Source organism: Enhydra lutris, unplaced genomic scaffold (genome assembly GCF_002288905.1).
Source record: "Enhydra lutris kenyoni isolate GAN:26980312 unplaced genomic scaffold, ASM228890v2 scaffoldscaffold16, whole genome shotgun sequence".
Taxonomy (NCBI): Eukaryota; Metazoa; Chordata; class Mammalia; order Carnivora; family Mustelidae; genus Enhydra; species Enhydra lutris.
Genome location: NW_019154100.1, coordinates 5,299,193 through 5,311,581, shown reverse-complemented (window position 1 = coordinate 5,311,581; position 12,389 = coordinate 5,299,193). Strand labels below are relative to the sequence as shown.

Below are 12,389 nucleotides of genomic sequence, written 5' to 3'. Positions count from 1 at the left end.
TACAAAATGAAAGAAAGGAGAAGTTTAAAGAACTGCAATAATAAAAACGAAAACAGAATCAGACATTCTGTAACTTAAAAAAAAAAACAATTACCTCAAATTAAAAATTGGTTAAGCAGAAGAGGCTCGATGAACTCAAAGACAGATCAATAGAAACTATCCAAAGTGAAGCACAAATTGAAAACAAAAATGGAAGCAACAGAAAAGATCATAAAAGATAAATGAGACAGTCAAAACATCTAGTATGCACGCAACTGAATGGAGAACATAGAATGAACAGAAGCAGTTTTGAAGAGGTAATGGCTAAGAGTATCCCAAAAGTGATTATGCCCAAATCTCACATTATATACAAAAAAATAACTAAAATGGACCACAGACCTAACGTAAGAACTAAAACCATAAACGTTTACAACTCTTACAATTCAACAACAAAGGACAAACAACCCAACTGAAAAATGGGCAAAGGCTTTAAATAAGCATTTTTGCGAAGACAGACAAATGACCAATAAGCATATAAGAAGATGCTGATTATCAATAGTCAAAACCATAATGAGACATCACTTCATACCCACTAGGATAGCTATCATCAGAGACAGACAATAACAGGTGTCAATGGAGACCTTGGAGAAATTAAGAGTCCTTATATAATGCTGATGGAAATTTAAAATGATAGAATCACTTTGGAAAACAGTTTGGTAGTTCTTCAAATTGTTAAACATAAAGTTACCATTTAACCCAGCAATTCCACTTTGTATTGGTTTCCTGTGGCTGCTGTAACAATCCACCAGAAATGGAGTGACTTAATAGAAATTTATTCTCCTACAGTTCTGGAGGCCAGAGTCTGAAACCAGTATCACTAAGTGAAATCAAGGTGTCAGCAGGGCTACCCTCTCACATCATCTACCAATCTAATCTATTTCTTGCATCTTTCAGTTTCTGGCGGTTACCACCATTCTGCAGTTTGTGGCCTTAGCTCTCTAATCTCTGCCAGTCTTCTCATTACTTTCTCCTGTGTGTATCTCTTTCTCTGTGTCTGTGTCAAATCCCCTTGTCTGTGTTAAAGCATGAGAAAACTCTATGTGTCATTATTGGCTTTTAACTTGGAAACAGTCATGCACAAGTACAGAAGAGAAGCTTCTAGAAGCTGAGAATGTTCCCAAGCTGACAGCGACCATGAAAATATCTCAGTCCTAAAATCACAAGGAACTGAATTCTGCCAACAACCTGAATGTGCTCAGATATGGATTCCTCCCCAAAGTCTTTGGATCAGAGACCAGCCTTGCTGGTCCTTTGATTTCGGCCCTGTAAGATACCTAAATGCTGAGCACCTAAACAAGCTGACCCAGACTTTTAACTTCAGAACTGTGACATAATAAATGGGTTTTGTTTTAAGCTGTTAAGCTCATGTCCATTTATTACATAATAATATAAAACTATTACAGGGATAAAAGGTACCAACTCACAGACAAAAGCGGCTTAGTGAACCCTCTGGATAAAGAGTATACAGGAAACAAGATGGAAAGTAGAAGCATATGATAAAACCACATAAAAACACTAAAAGGGTAAGAAAAGATAAATGCAGTTACGAAGTTAGTTCTTGCACTATTCCACTATACTAACCTATGGTCAACAACAACAGAACAGGGGTGCCTACTGAAAAGACAGTAACCACTACAAGAATCTCTTTTTAAAAGGCTAACTGAGAAACCAAATAGTATTAAACTAAAAAATATGCATGATCAATCCAAAATAAAGACAAAATATAAATGTAAAAAGATTAACACTTCTAGATATAAAACAGCAATATGATGGATTTAAACACAACTATACCAATAAATACATTAAATAGAAACAGGAAAAAAAAAACCAACCAGTTCAAACAAAATACATCAGACTGGATTTAAAAACAACAACAACAAACAAAGTAAGATAATCTATATGCTATTTACAAGACACACACTTTAAATATAAGGCCATAATTTGAAAGTAAAAATTACAAGCATGATTTCTTATAATTATGAAACAGGGTGGAATTTTTATCAAATTTTTTTTCTTCATCTACTATGATGATCCTTATGGGATTTTTTTCCCCTATATTCTGTTAATTAGTAAATTAGATTAATTTTAAATATGCAGCTAACGTTTTTCTCCTATACTATTACTGTTTGTGAATTTTTACATCTATGTTCTTTTTTTTTTTTTTTTAAGACACCAGCATATGATGTTTATTCACTTGGAAGTCATCAAATGCCTACCAAAAAAACCTCCTAGTTGATTATATATATATATATTTTTTATTGTGTTATGCTGGTCACCATACATTACGTCATTAGTTTTTGATGTAGTGTTCCACATTCTTAAGAGACACTTCCCTAAAATTTTTCTTTTTTGTAATGTCCTTGTTATGTTTTGGTATCAGTGTTATGCTGGATTCATAAAATAAGTTAGGAAGCATTCTCTCTTTCTCTGTTCTCTGAAAGAGTTGGTGTTGATATTTCCTCTTTAAATGTTGGATAGAATTTACCACAGAAGGCAGCAGGCTAGAGACGAAATATTTTTTTTAAAAAGTATAGAGTCAGGCGCCTGGGTGGCCTAGTCGGTTAAGTCTCTGCCTTCAGCTCAGGTCATGATCTCAGGGTTCTGGGACTGAGTGCCTCAACTGGCTCTCTGCTTGATGGGGAGCCTGCTTCCTTCTCTCTCTCTCTCTCTGCCTGCCTTTCTGCCTACTTGTGATCTCTCTCTGTCAAATAAATAAATAAATTCTTAAAAAATAAATAAATAAAGTATAGAGTTAATTTCTTTAAAAGACACGGGTCTAGCAGATATTCTGTATTTTATTTTTGTCAGCTTCTTAAGTTGGTCTTATAAGAAATTTGTTTAATTCATCTACATTGTCAATTTTATTAGCAAAAAGTTGTTCCTATCATTTTATGATGTATCTATATCACTACATATTTACTGCATTCTTTTTTTTAATTGAAGAATAGTTGATATACAATTACATTTTTAATGTATAGGATCTATAGATAAAGTCCTGCTGATATTGGTAATTTGTATCTTTTTTTTTCTTTTTGCTCAGTCTTGCTAGTACAGAATTCTATTACATATTTGCTTTCTATTTCATTGATTTCTGCTCTATAATTTTCCTCCCGCTCTTTCCTTTTGTTTAATTCACTGTCACTTTCTTGAAATGGAAAGTTAAGGCACTAATTTTCAAACTTTCCTCTTTTCCAAAAAGTGCACTTACAGCTAGAAATTTTCCCTTCTGCTATGAATCCCGTAATTTTGACGCCATGGTTTTATTATTACTATTATTCATTTAAAAAGATTTTCTGACTCCTATATGTTTTCTTCGATCATGGAAATAGGTTGCTTAATTTCCAAAAATGGGTGCATTTTCTTGTTATCTCTGTCATTTATTTCTAGTTTAATTTCACTGTGGTCAGAGAATGTAAGTAAGCTCTGTGATTTCAATCCTGTGATATTTTTATTTTTATTTTTTTTAAAGATTTTATTTATTTATTTCACAGACAGAGATCACAAGCAGGCAGAAAGGCAGGCAGAGAGGAGGAAGCAGGCTCCCTGCTGAGCAGAGAGCCCGATGTGGGGCTCGATCCCAGGACCCGGGGATCATGACCTGAGCCGAAGGCAGAGGCTTTAACCCACGGAGCCACCCAGGTGCCCCTGTGACATTTTTAAAGAACTTGCTTTATGGCACAGTGGATGATCAATTTCTATAAACTCCTGTGTGCTCTTGAAAAAAATATCTACTCTGCAATTGTTTTGTCTCTCACACAGGCACAGACACACAGACACACACACACACACACACACACACAAAAGAGGCAAATGTTATTAAATATGTTGATCGAATACATTTCCTTAGTAACTTTTTTCTGCTTCCATTATCAATCACTTAAAGTGGCAGACAAAAAAATTCTAGTATTACAGAACTATCTATTTCTCCTTTTAGTCTAAATATTTTGCTTTATATGTCTTGGAGTTATGTCAGTATAGGCATACAAATTTAAGATTGTTTTATCTTCCTAATGAATACTCTCTTATCATTATGAAAGTATTCTCTTTATTTTTAGCAATACCTCTTGACTTAAAGTACACTTTGTCTCTTAGGAATTTCTTTAATCTGACATAGAGTATCTATAAAAGCCTTCCACAAATATCATACCTACTGACAAAGCACTGCACAATAAAGACACCCCTTGTCACCACTTCTACTCAAAAGTGTACAAGAGGTCCTAACCAGTATAAAGATTAGAAATGAATACATAAAACCATCATTATTCACAAATGGCATAGCTGTATACATAGAAAATTCAAAAGAATCTCCCAACTAATTATTAGGTTTAATAAAATGCTTTAACCACCAGATTACCAGAATTTCAGGTCAATATCCTAAATCAGCTTAAATATGCATATATGTGTATGTGTATACACGTATGAGTATGTGCAAGAAACAACTGGAAACTTTAAATAAAAAACAAAAACAGAAACAAAAACAAAAAAAAGCAAAACAATTCAGAATGGCATAAAAAATATTTATACAATGCTAAAAACAGGCAAGACTAATCAATAGTGATAGAAGCCAAAACAGCAGTTATCTCTAAGGATGGTTTTGAATGAGAGAGGACAGAAGAGATCCTTCCAGGGCAGTGGAAAAATTCTGTATCTTAACCTGGGTGGTTTATGTGGTATACATATATGTAAAAATTTATGGAGTTGTACATTAAGATATGTATATTTTATATTACAATGTAATAAATTTTTTCAAAAGAAAAAAATCTTAATAATCCTCTCATTCCCCTAACTAAACTATCTGCAATAAAGGCAGGCTTGTTTTAAAAATACAGCCACAGAGGGCCTTAGGCAATATCAAGCCACTTGTGAAGGGTCACAAGGTCATGATTAGTAGACAGCAGAGGGACCCTAATTTCCAAATCTTGTTCTTTTCATTGCACCACTGTTGAAAAAACATAGTCAAAAACATAGTTACTTATTTTGTGACTGTGAATGATAAATTCATTAATATTATCTAAATTGATTCATTAAAGCTACAAAAAACTTCCTTTACATCTCTTTGCCCAAGAACATTTTTACACAAATTGGAAGATCTGCATTTTGTTTTTTTCTTCTATTTGACTCTACTAATACACATAAAGAATAACAGTTACGATGAAAAAGCAGTGAGTACATAAACTACAAACTGCAATCAAATGCTGAATAACAGAAATGAAAGCAAACCTAATTATTACCATTTAAGCAGTTCAGGTGCCCCCTATCTCTTTAAGAAACAAGATACAAATAGGATACAAAGAAGCTCCATGGTGTACAAAAGAACAGGTACAATTCAAATAAAATTTAAAAGATTTTAAAGGGTAAATATTGTAAAGAAGACAATAACCAATCTAAGAAGCATCTCAAATATGTTGACCTACTAATTAAAGGGAAAAAAAATTCACGAATTGGAACTGTGTGAAATCCAGATCTTGTAATTAACCTGATGAAAGACTTGATGCAGTAAAAGGCAGATTCCAAAAACAAATGATAAAATCAAACACTTCAAGGAAGGTAAAGGTTCTGCTATAAGCCTGTCACATTTAAAGAGAAGGAACTTGATGCTCAGAGAAATAAGAAAACCAAATTACAGAGGTGGTAAAGCTAGTTAGTACAGAGGTAGGAACCCAAGACTACTGATAACACCACACTGCCCCAAACACAGGAAGAAAACTGGAAATCAATAACAACAGTATAAACTAAGAGGAGTTTAAGAATGGTCTACCACTATTTATTATATACTATGGCAGAGGGAGTTAGTCTAACATCAGAAAGATACCATGAAGACTTTGTTCTCATTTTAACTCTAAAATTTAAGCCCTATTGTATAGTTTAGAAACATATATGTTTTTACTTTTAAATAATCTAATTTCTAGTATTTTAAATATTAAAGGTAATTTATCGGTACCATTACCACCAAGTCCAGGAACATTTGCTTTCTAAAAATATTGCCCCTATTTTCCTAAGGAACATAGCAAAGAAACTTGCAATAATTACCTCATATCCCACACACATTCTTTTATACAACATGACCTTACCACTTCCCCAACAAATTTCCCTCCTCTTGAATCTGGGTAGCCTCATGACATGCTTGTATTCAGTGGAATATGGTAGAAGGACTGCATGACTTCTAAACCTACATCAGAAAAGGCCATGAAGGTTCGACCTGGGGCTTTTGGAAAACTAGTACTGTGGGAAGCCAGGTGTCATATAAGAGAAGTCCAACCACCCCTAGTTCCTCATACTGGAAAGACCACATGCAGGCACTCTGGCTAACAAACTCAACTATGTACATCCTTCCAGCCATCTCCACCAAGGTGCAAGCAAAGCCGTCCTGGATCCTCTAGACAAACCCTACCATCAGCTGAGTACTACTCAGTCACCGCAGCCAATCCTCTAAGGAGCAGAAGATTCATTCAGTTCATCTCTTCCTAAATTTCTGACTCACAGATTACATGAAATCATGACAAAATGATGGTGGTTTTAAACCCTTAAGTTTCAGGATAGTTTGTTACACAACAATAGTAGTTAAAACAGGTTGGGCACTTTTTAAAGTGCCCAACCTGTTTTAAACCTTTACATTTGTTAGACTGTTTCCTTAAAAAAAAAAAAAAATCTCGAGCTCTATCATAAAAAAAACTAAAACTAGTGATCATTTATTTACTGCCCTCTCTGAAACCTTAGCCAAAAACACTTATTTGGCAGAGAATATATGAGGAGGAGAAAAAGCAAGTGAGTTCTAGAAGATATAAGGCCCAGTACTCAAAAAAACAAAAAGGATTAAATCACTTAGGCCACCTTCCACTCAGGTCTTGATCCCAGCGTCCTGGGATCAAGCCCCACCTCAGGCTCCCTGCTCAGCAGGGGGCCTGCTTCTCCCTCTCCCACTCCCCTTACTTGTGTTCCCTCTCTTCCTGTGACTCTCTCTGTCGAATAAATAAACAAAATCTTTAGGGAAAAAAAAAAAAGATTAAATCACTTGGTCTAGGCAGAAAACAAAGAGAATTATATGGGTAATAAACTTGATTCTAGAAACACACATTTTAAAGATACTTTAAATATAAACCTTTCTCTACTTTTGATACTTTCTATACTTTCAGTACTATAAAAATAAACCCTCAGACAATGGGAAAGTTTTTCTCCCTAAAAGGAGAGCTGACCTCTCTCCTCTTTTAACACCAGTTGCTGGACCTTTAGAATCCTTAAAAATATTTTATAAGATTTGATCATTAGAGTAATTACAAATTAACGTGCACTTGTTAAATAGAATGTTCTGGCAATTAAACTACATAATTTCTATGACATTACTGTTTAAATCAGATAATTTGTGCTTTTGGGACTTCTATCACATCTGGCAGAAGAATGATAGTGTTGGATGTATACAGACTTAACACAGAACATTAAGGAATTTGTGTGAATAAAACTATATTTTTGTAGAAGAATTCACATTGATAGAGATTGTGTTCCCTCACAGTCTCATGTAATTTTGCCCTAGAAAAAGATAATGTCATACAGACTTTTATACAACTACCACAAACAACTGAGTACAGTTTATATAAATAGATGTTCCACGCACAGAGTAAAATGCTTCTATTTTCACTTTTTTATTATGCCATCATCTTATACTAATAGCCTAAGTGGACTCTAAGTCAGAATAATTTGGTCTAAGAATTTCTAGATTCTCAGGAGCTCTATTTGGCAGTAGAAGACCATGAGACAAATTGTAAGGATGTTTTAACACTTTTATTAACAAAATTAAAACCCACTTGATCTATATTTCACCATGTTTCATACTGCTTTTAAATATTTATGTAGTATGATTTGGTGAAGAAGATATTAAATTGGAATTTAATAGATTCATCACTAACGTAATGACTTTCGTCAACTCAGTATTATGTACATTGGCATCATTTCTAAACCAACTGTTAAGTTTCTCTTGCTTTCTAAAGAAAAAGATTTACTGCAGAACCCATTAACGGTTGGCACTAATTTTACCAAATGATTTTTATTATAATTTTCCAAATGGCAGCTGTTGGGAGAGAGAATGACCATAGCCAGTATATTAACTAGACTCATTTTGATACTGGGGATAGAAAAGAATACTTTTAGAAAAGTTAAATTTTTACTTTTTAACCTATTCCAGTATTCCAATATACAACACAGAAAAAAGGGCAAGATCTACAGGCAACGTTTTGGAGATCTTTTTGTCTAGCCACCCCTTTTTGTAGTTTGACAGGACCATCAGCCAGAGTTAAATGATTTGTCCAGTGTCAGGGAGCTGGCAAGCACTGAAAGTGGTATAAGAACCCAAGTCTACTATCTCCCAGTCCAGCTCTCCTTCTGAAAGTTCTGTACAGTCTCTTCAATGGAAAGAAATTTCACACATATTTCTAAGGGAAGTCCATTAAAACGTTGAGTGTTTTGGAAACATTCAATAATTCATTTTTTTTTAAGATTTTATTTATTTGTTTGACAGATTACAAGTAGGTAGAGAGGCAGGCAGAGAGAGAGAGGAGGAAGCAGACTCCCCGCTGAGCAGGGAGCTCGGGACCATGATCTGAGCCGAAGGCAGAGGCTTTAACCCACTGAGCCACCCAGGTGCCCCTCAATAATTCATTTCTATAGTCTAATTTCATCAAGGTAAACTTTGGAGAGGAATCTCCATCATGGTCATAGTCTAGAAATGCCCAGACCTGGCTGCCCCAGATGATGGACACTTTTGGACAATAAGTGAAGTAGAAAGCAGAATGGAGACCCATTAAATAAATCAGAGTTGGTTTTTCTTCATTGCACATGTTGTACAGCCACTATGAACACCAAAAGGTCTCCTAGTTGTCTTACTGACTACAAGTAATCTTTGGGAAATGGACATCTGTCATGCTTTCATTGTGACAGGTAAGTGAGCCTTTTGGCTCCTTCATAGTTCCTTATCCTTTCCCATTCATGATTTTAAAACTCTTCCTTTTGTACAGCAATGTGTACAAGCCAGGCCATCTGTTTCAGGAGGGCTTAAGTTTTAACGTGGAAAAATATATATATAAATAAAGGCAGCATTAAGGTTTCATGTTGTCCCCTTACCACTGTTCTCCTGAGGTTTAGTCAATTAAAAAATTTTTTTCTAAATCTTCTAAACATTTTTTTAAAGACTTTCTTATTTATTTGGCAGAGAAAGAGAGATCACAAGTAGGCAGAGAGGCAGGCAGAGGGGTGGGGGGAAGCAGGCTCCCTGCTGAGCAGAGAGCCTGATGTGGGGCTCGATCCCAGGACCCTGGGATCATGACCTGAGCCAAAGGCAGAGACTTAACCCACTGAGCCACCCAGACGCCTCTAAACATTCTTTGAATTCAAATACAAAACTCAAATTCTCTGCTTCGGTTTAAATCTTAAACATATTTAATAGTTCACAATAATAAAGAAAACATACTTAAATATATTTAATGATTAATCATTGATTTGATGTCCAATAATCTTTCTTCTGACATGGCACCTATGACTATGACCAGGTATTGACTCTGACCAAGAAGAAAAAGCAGAATTGAACATAATTAAATATATATATACATACATATGTATGTATGTATATATATCATTGAGACAGGAAAAAACCAATAAAATATCATAAAAAATTATAATAAAATAAATAAATAAATAAATAAAATAAAATTCTTACTTTCCCTGGCACCAAAGAGCAACAAAATCAAAACTTAATTTCAAAAATTAAAATGTGGAATAAAGTAAGATCTAACAATTCAAATGATAAAATATATAAGGGATATAGTATAGTCTCCACCTTATATAAGGAAAGATCTAATAAATAGCTCTCTCAATTTAATGCTGCTTTAAGCATACAATCACACTGCTAATTAAACACTCTTTCCCACCTTCTACCATTCCCAAAACCATTCCTAATCACCCTTTCTAAAGTCAGTAGTTACTGTTTTGCAATGTAATGCATAATTTTGACTTTACAGCTAGATTCTGAATATCATGCCTTCTTCAGAAGCTTTCTTACCCCTAAAAGGCAGATGCTTTCAAGTACACCTCACTGAGTGCTACCTCTACTGATCTAATTCCTTAGTAGCTCACACCACATATGCAGATATAGGATAGTGGTCAAATTCTTTTGGTGAACTCCAACATAATAATCATCTTTCACCATAAAGAAATTGGTTCAATATTTAGTTCAACATTTTGAGGCTTCAGGACGATCTATCAAAATTCACAATAAATAAGAAATGAGAATATTTTATGGTATTTTTGGCAGAAAAAAATGTCCTTAACCAGCACAAAAAGAGCTACAAGGAATAAATTCTTTCAAATTCAAAAGTAACTGTTTTAAACAAATTAATGCTATAAGGTTTAAGTGTTAGACAAAGTATTCTCATTACCTAAATAAGTCTATTCATGTTTTATTACAGTTCTTACCTATGGTAGTTCTTAAAATAATTGACACTCTGTTTTCTAATGGACTCTTGTAAAACTTCAGATTTGCTACCACAAAATTCTTCTCCAACTTGCATTAACCTAGTTGGATAAAAAGATTTACATAAATTTCAGCAACATCCTTATTACAGAACAAAAGTAGTCCAGGTCATCTTTCTTCAAAGGTAACACACCATAAAAATGGAAGTTTAAAGAAATTCTAACTTTCACAAATTCATTATGGTTTACAGACATCTGAAGGGCAGAAATATTTAAACACATTCACATACACCCAGCAGAAATTAGATTATGAATGTTCAATTGTCATTTCCACGAAAAAGTTATACATAACTCACTGATTCATGATTTCTTTGATTAACATGGTTGAATGACTCAAACTAAAGAATAAAACAAGATCTCACACAGTACCTGCTGATTATATCCAAAACAAAGATGAAATCATCATACTTAAATATAGACAAATCTGTTCCAAGCAAGTAGGTTTTTACTTTTAGCTGAACATCCTGAAAAAAAAAAAAACCAAAAAAATATTTCAAGTAAACCCAAAATATAGAATGTAAGTTCCAAGAACCATTTATTCTATAGTTACACATTGAAATTAGACAGGAATACATTCTTAAGAATATATATTTAGGCTAATAATCAATATTCTTACAGTGATATCACGAAGACAATTCTATAAACATCAGATATAAAAATAACAATGATGACCATCACTATTAATACATACATATATGCAAGATAAAAATTATATCCTCATTTTGGATACGAAGATCAAAATCATCATCATTTATGAGTGGCTTGCTAGGCTAGAAACCTCAGAATAATAAATTCAAAAATAATTAGAATAATCAATTCAAAAATAATTAGAATAAGATAACTATGGGAAGTGATTATGTGCAATACATAAAAATTAAGTTTTCATGTATTTTTGCTATAGTATCTTAAAATGAGACTCCATTTAAAATAAATATTAAAGGGGCGCCTGGGTGGCTCCTTCGGTGCCACCGGGTGAGCCTTCGGCTCAGGTCATGATCTCAGGGTCCTGGGATCGAGCCCCGCATCGGGATCTCTGCTCGGCAGGGAGCCTGCTTCCTCCTCTCTCTCTCTCTGCCTGCCTCTCTGCCTCCTTGTGATCTCTCTCTCTCTCTGTCAAATAAATAAATAAAATCTTTAAAAAAATAAATAAATAAAAAAATAAAATAAAATAAGTATTAAAAATATAACATACTTAGCAATAATTTTAATAGGCAGCATTAGACCTGTAAGAAAAAGCTAAGAACCCTAACAGGACTCAAAAGAAATTTAAATAAAATGAGAGTCGAGGGACTGAATGAGTATAAAGATGTCACCTTTTCCAAATTAATGTAGGGGTTCAGTGAAATTCTAACCAAAATCACAAAAAACTTTTCCAATAAATAATCATTCTAAAATTCACCAGAAATAACAAGCAATAACTTCTTTTAAAAATATAAAGCTGCAGATGGAATAAAAGTTGTAAGTGATATTGAAGGACTTGTCCTACTTGTACTAAATACATTAAAAACTATTTTTTTAAAGATTTTATTTATTTGACAGAGATCACAAGTAGAAAAACTATTTTTTAAAAAAGAATACTGCCAAAATCCAAAGAATCAACAAAACAGGACAAACAACTCAGAACTAGTGCTAGTACATACACAAGACCTTAATGATCAACAGTAAAAACTACTGTTTGCTGACTGTTTATATTTTATCAGCATTATACTAAGAACTTTATATATTATGTTTAATTCTAAAACAGCTCTGTTGAGCAGGCATTTATTATCCTCCAAAGAGAAGAAAAACTGAAAACAGGTCAAGTAATTGCCTAAGTTCACATGCCCCAAGAATAA

At 33.7% G+C, this 12,389-nt stretch overlaps 1 protein-coding gene across 1 annotated transcript in view; it reads right to left on the bottom strand.

The window, feature by feature from the left end:
* The window catches only part of LOC111147369 (VPS50, EARP/GARPII complex subunit), a 125,887-nt gene that overhangs the window by 49,343 nt on the left and 64,155 nt on the right, over positions 1–12,389 (bottom strand). Inside the window, exons 15-16 of the mRNA XM_022503373.1 lie at positions 10,924–11,018; positions 10,498–10,596 (exon numbers count right to left, since the gene is read on the bottom strand). Of these exons, the coding sequence (XP_022359081.1) occupies positions 10,498–10,596; positions 10,924–11,018 (194 nt within the window). The remainder of the gene's footprint in view (positions 1–10,497; positions 10,597–10,923; positions 11,019–12,389) is intronic.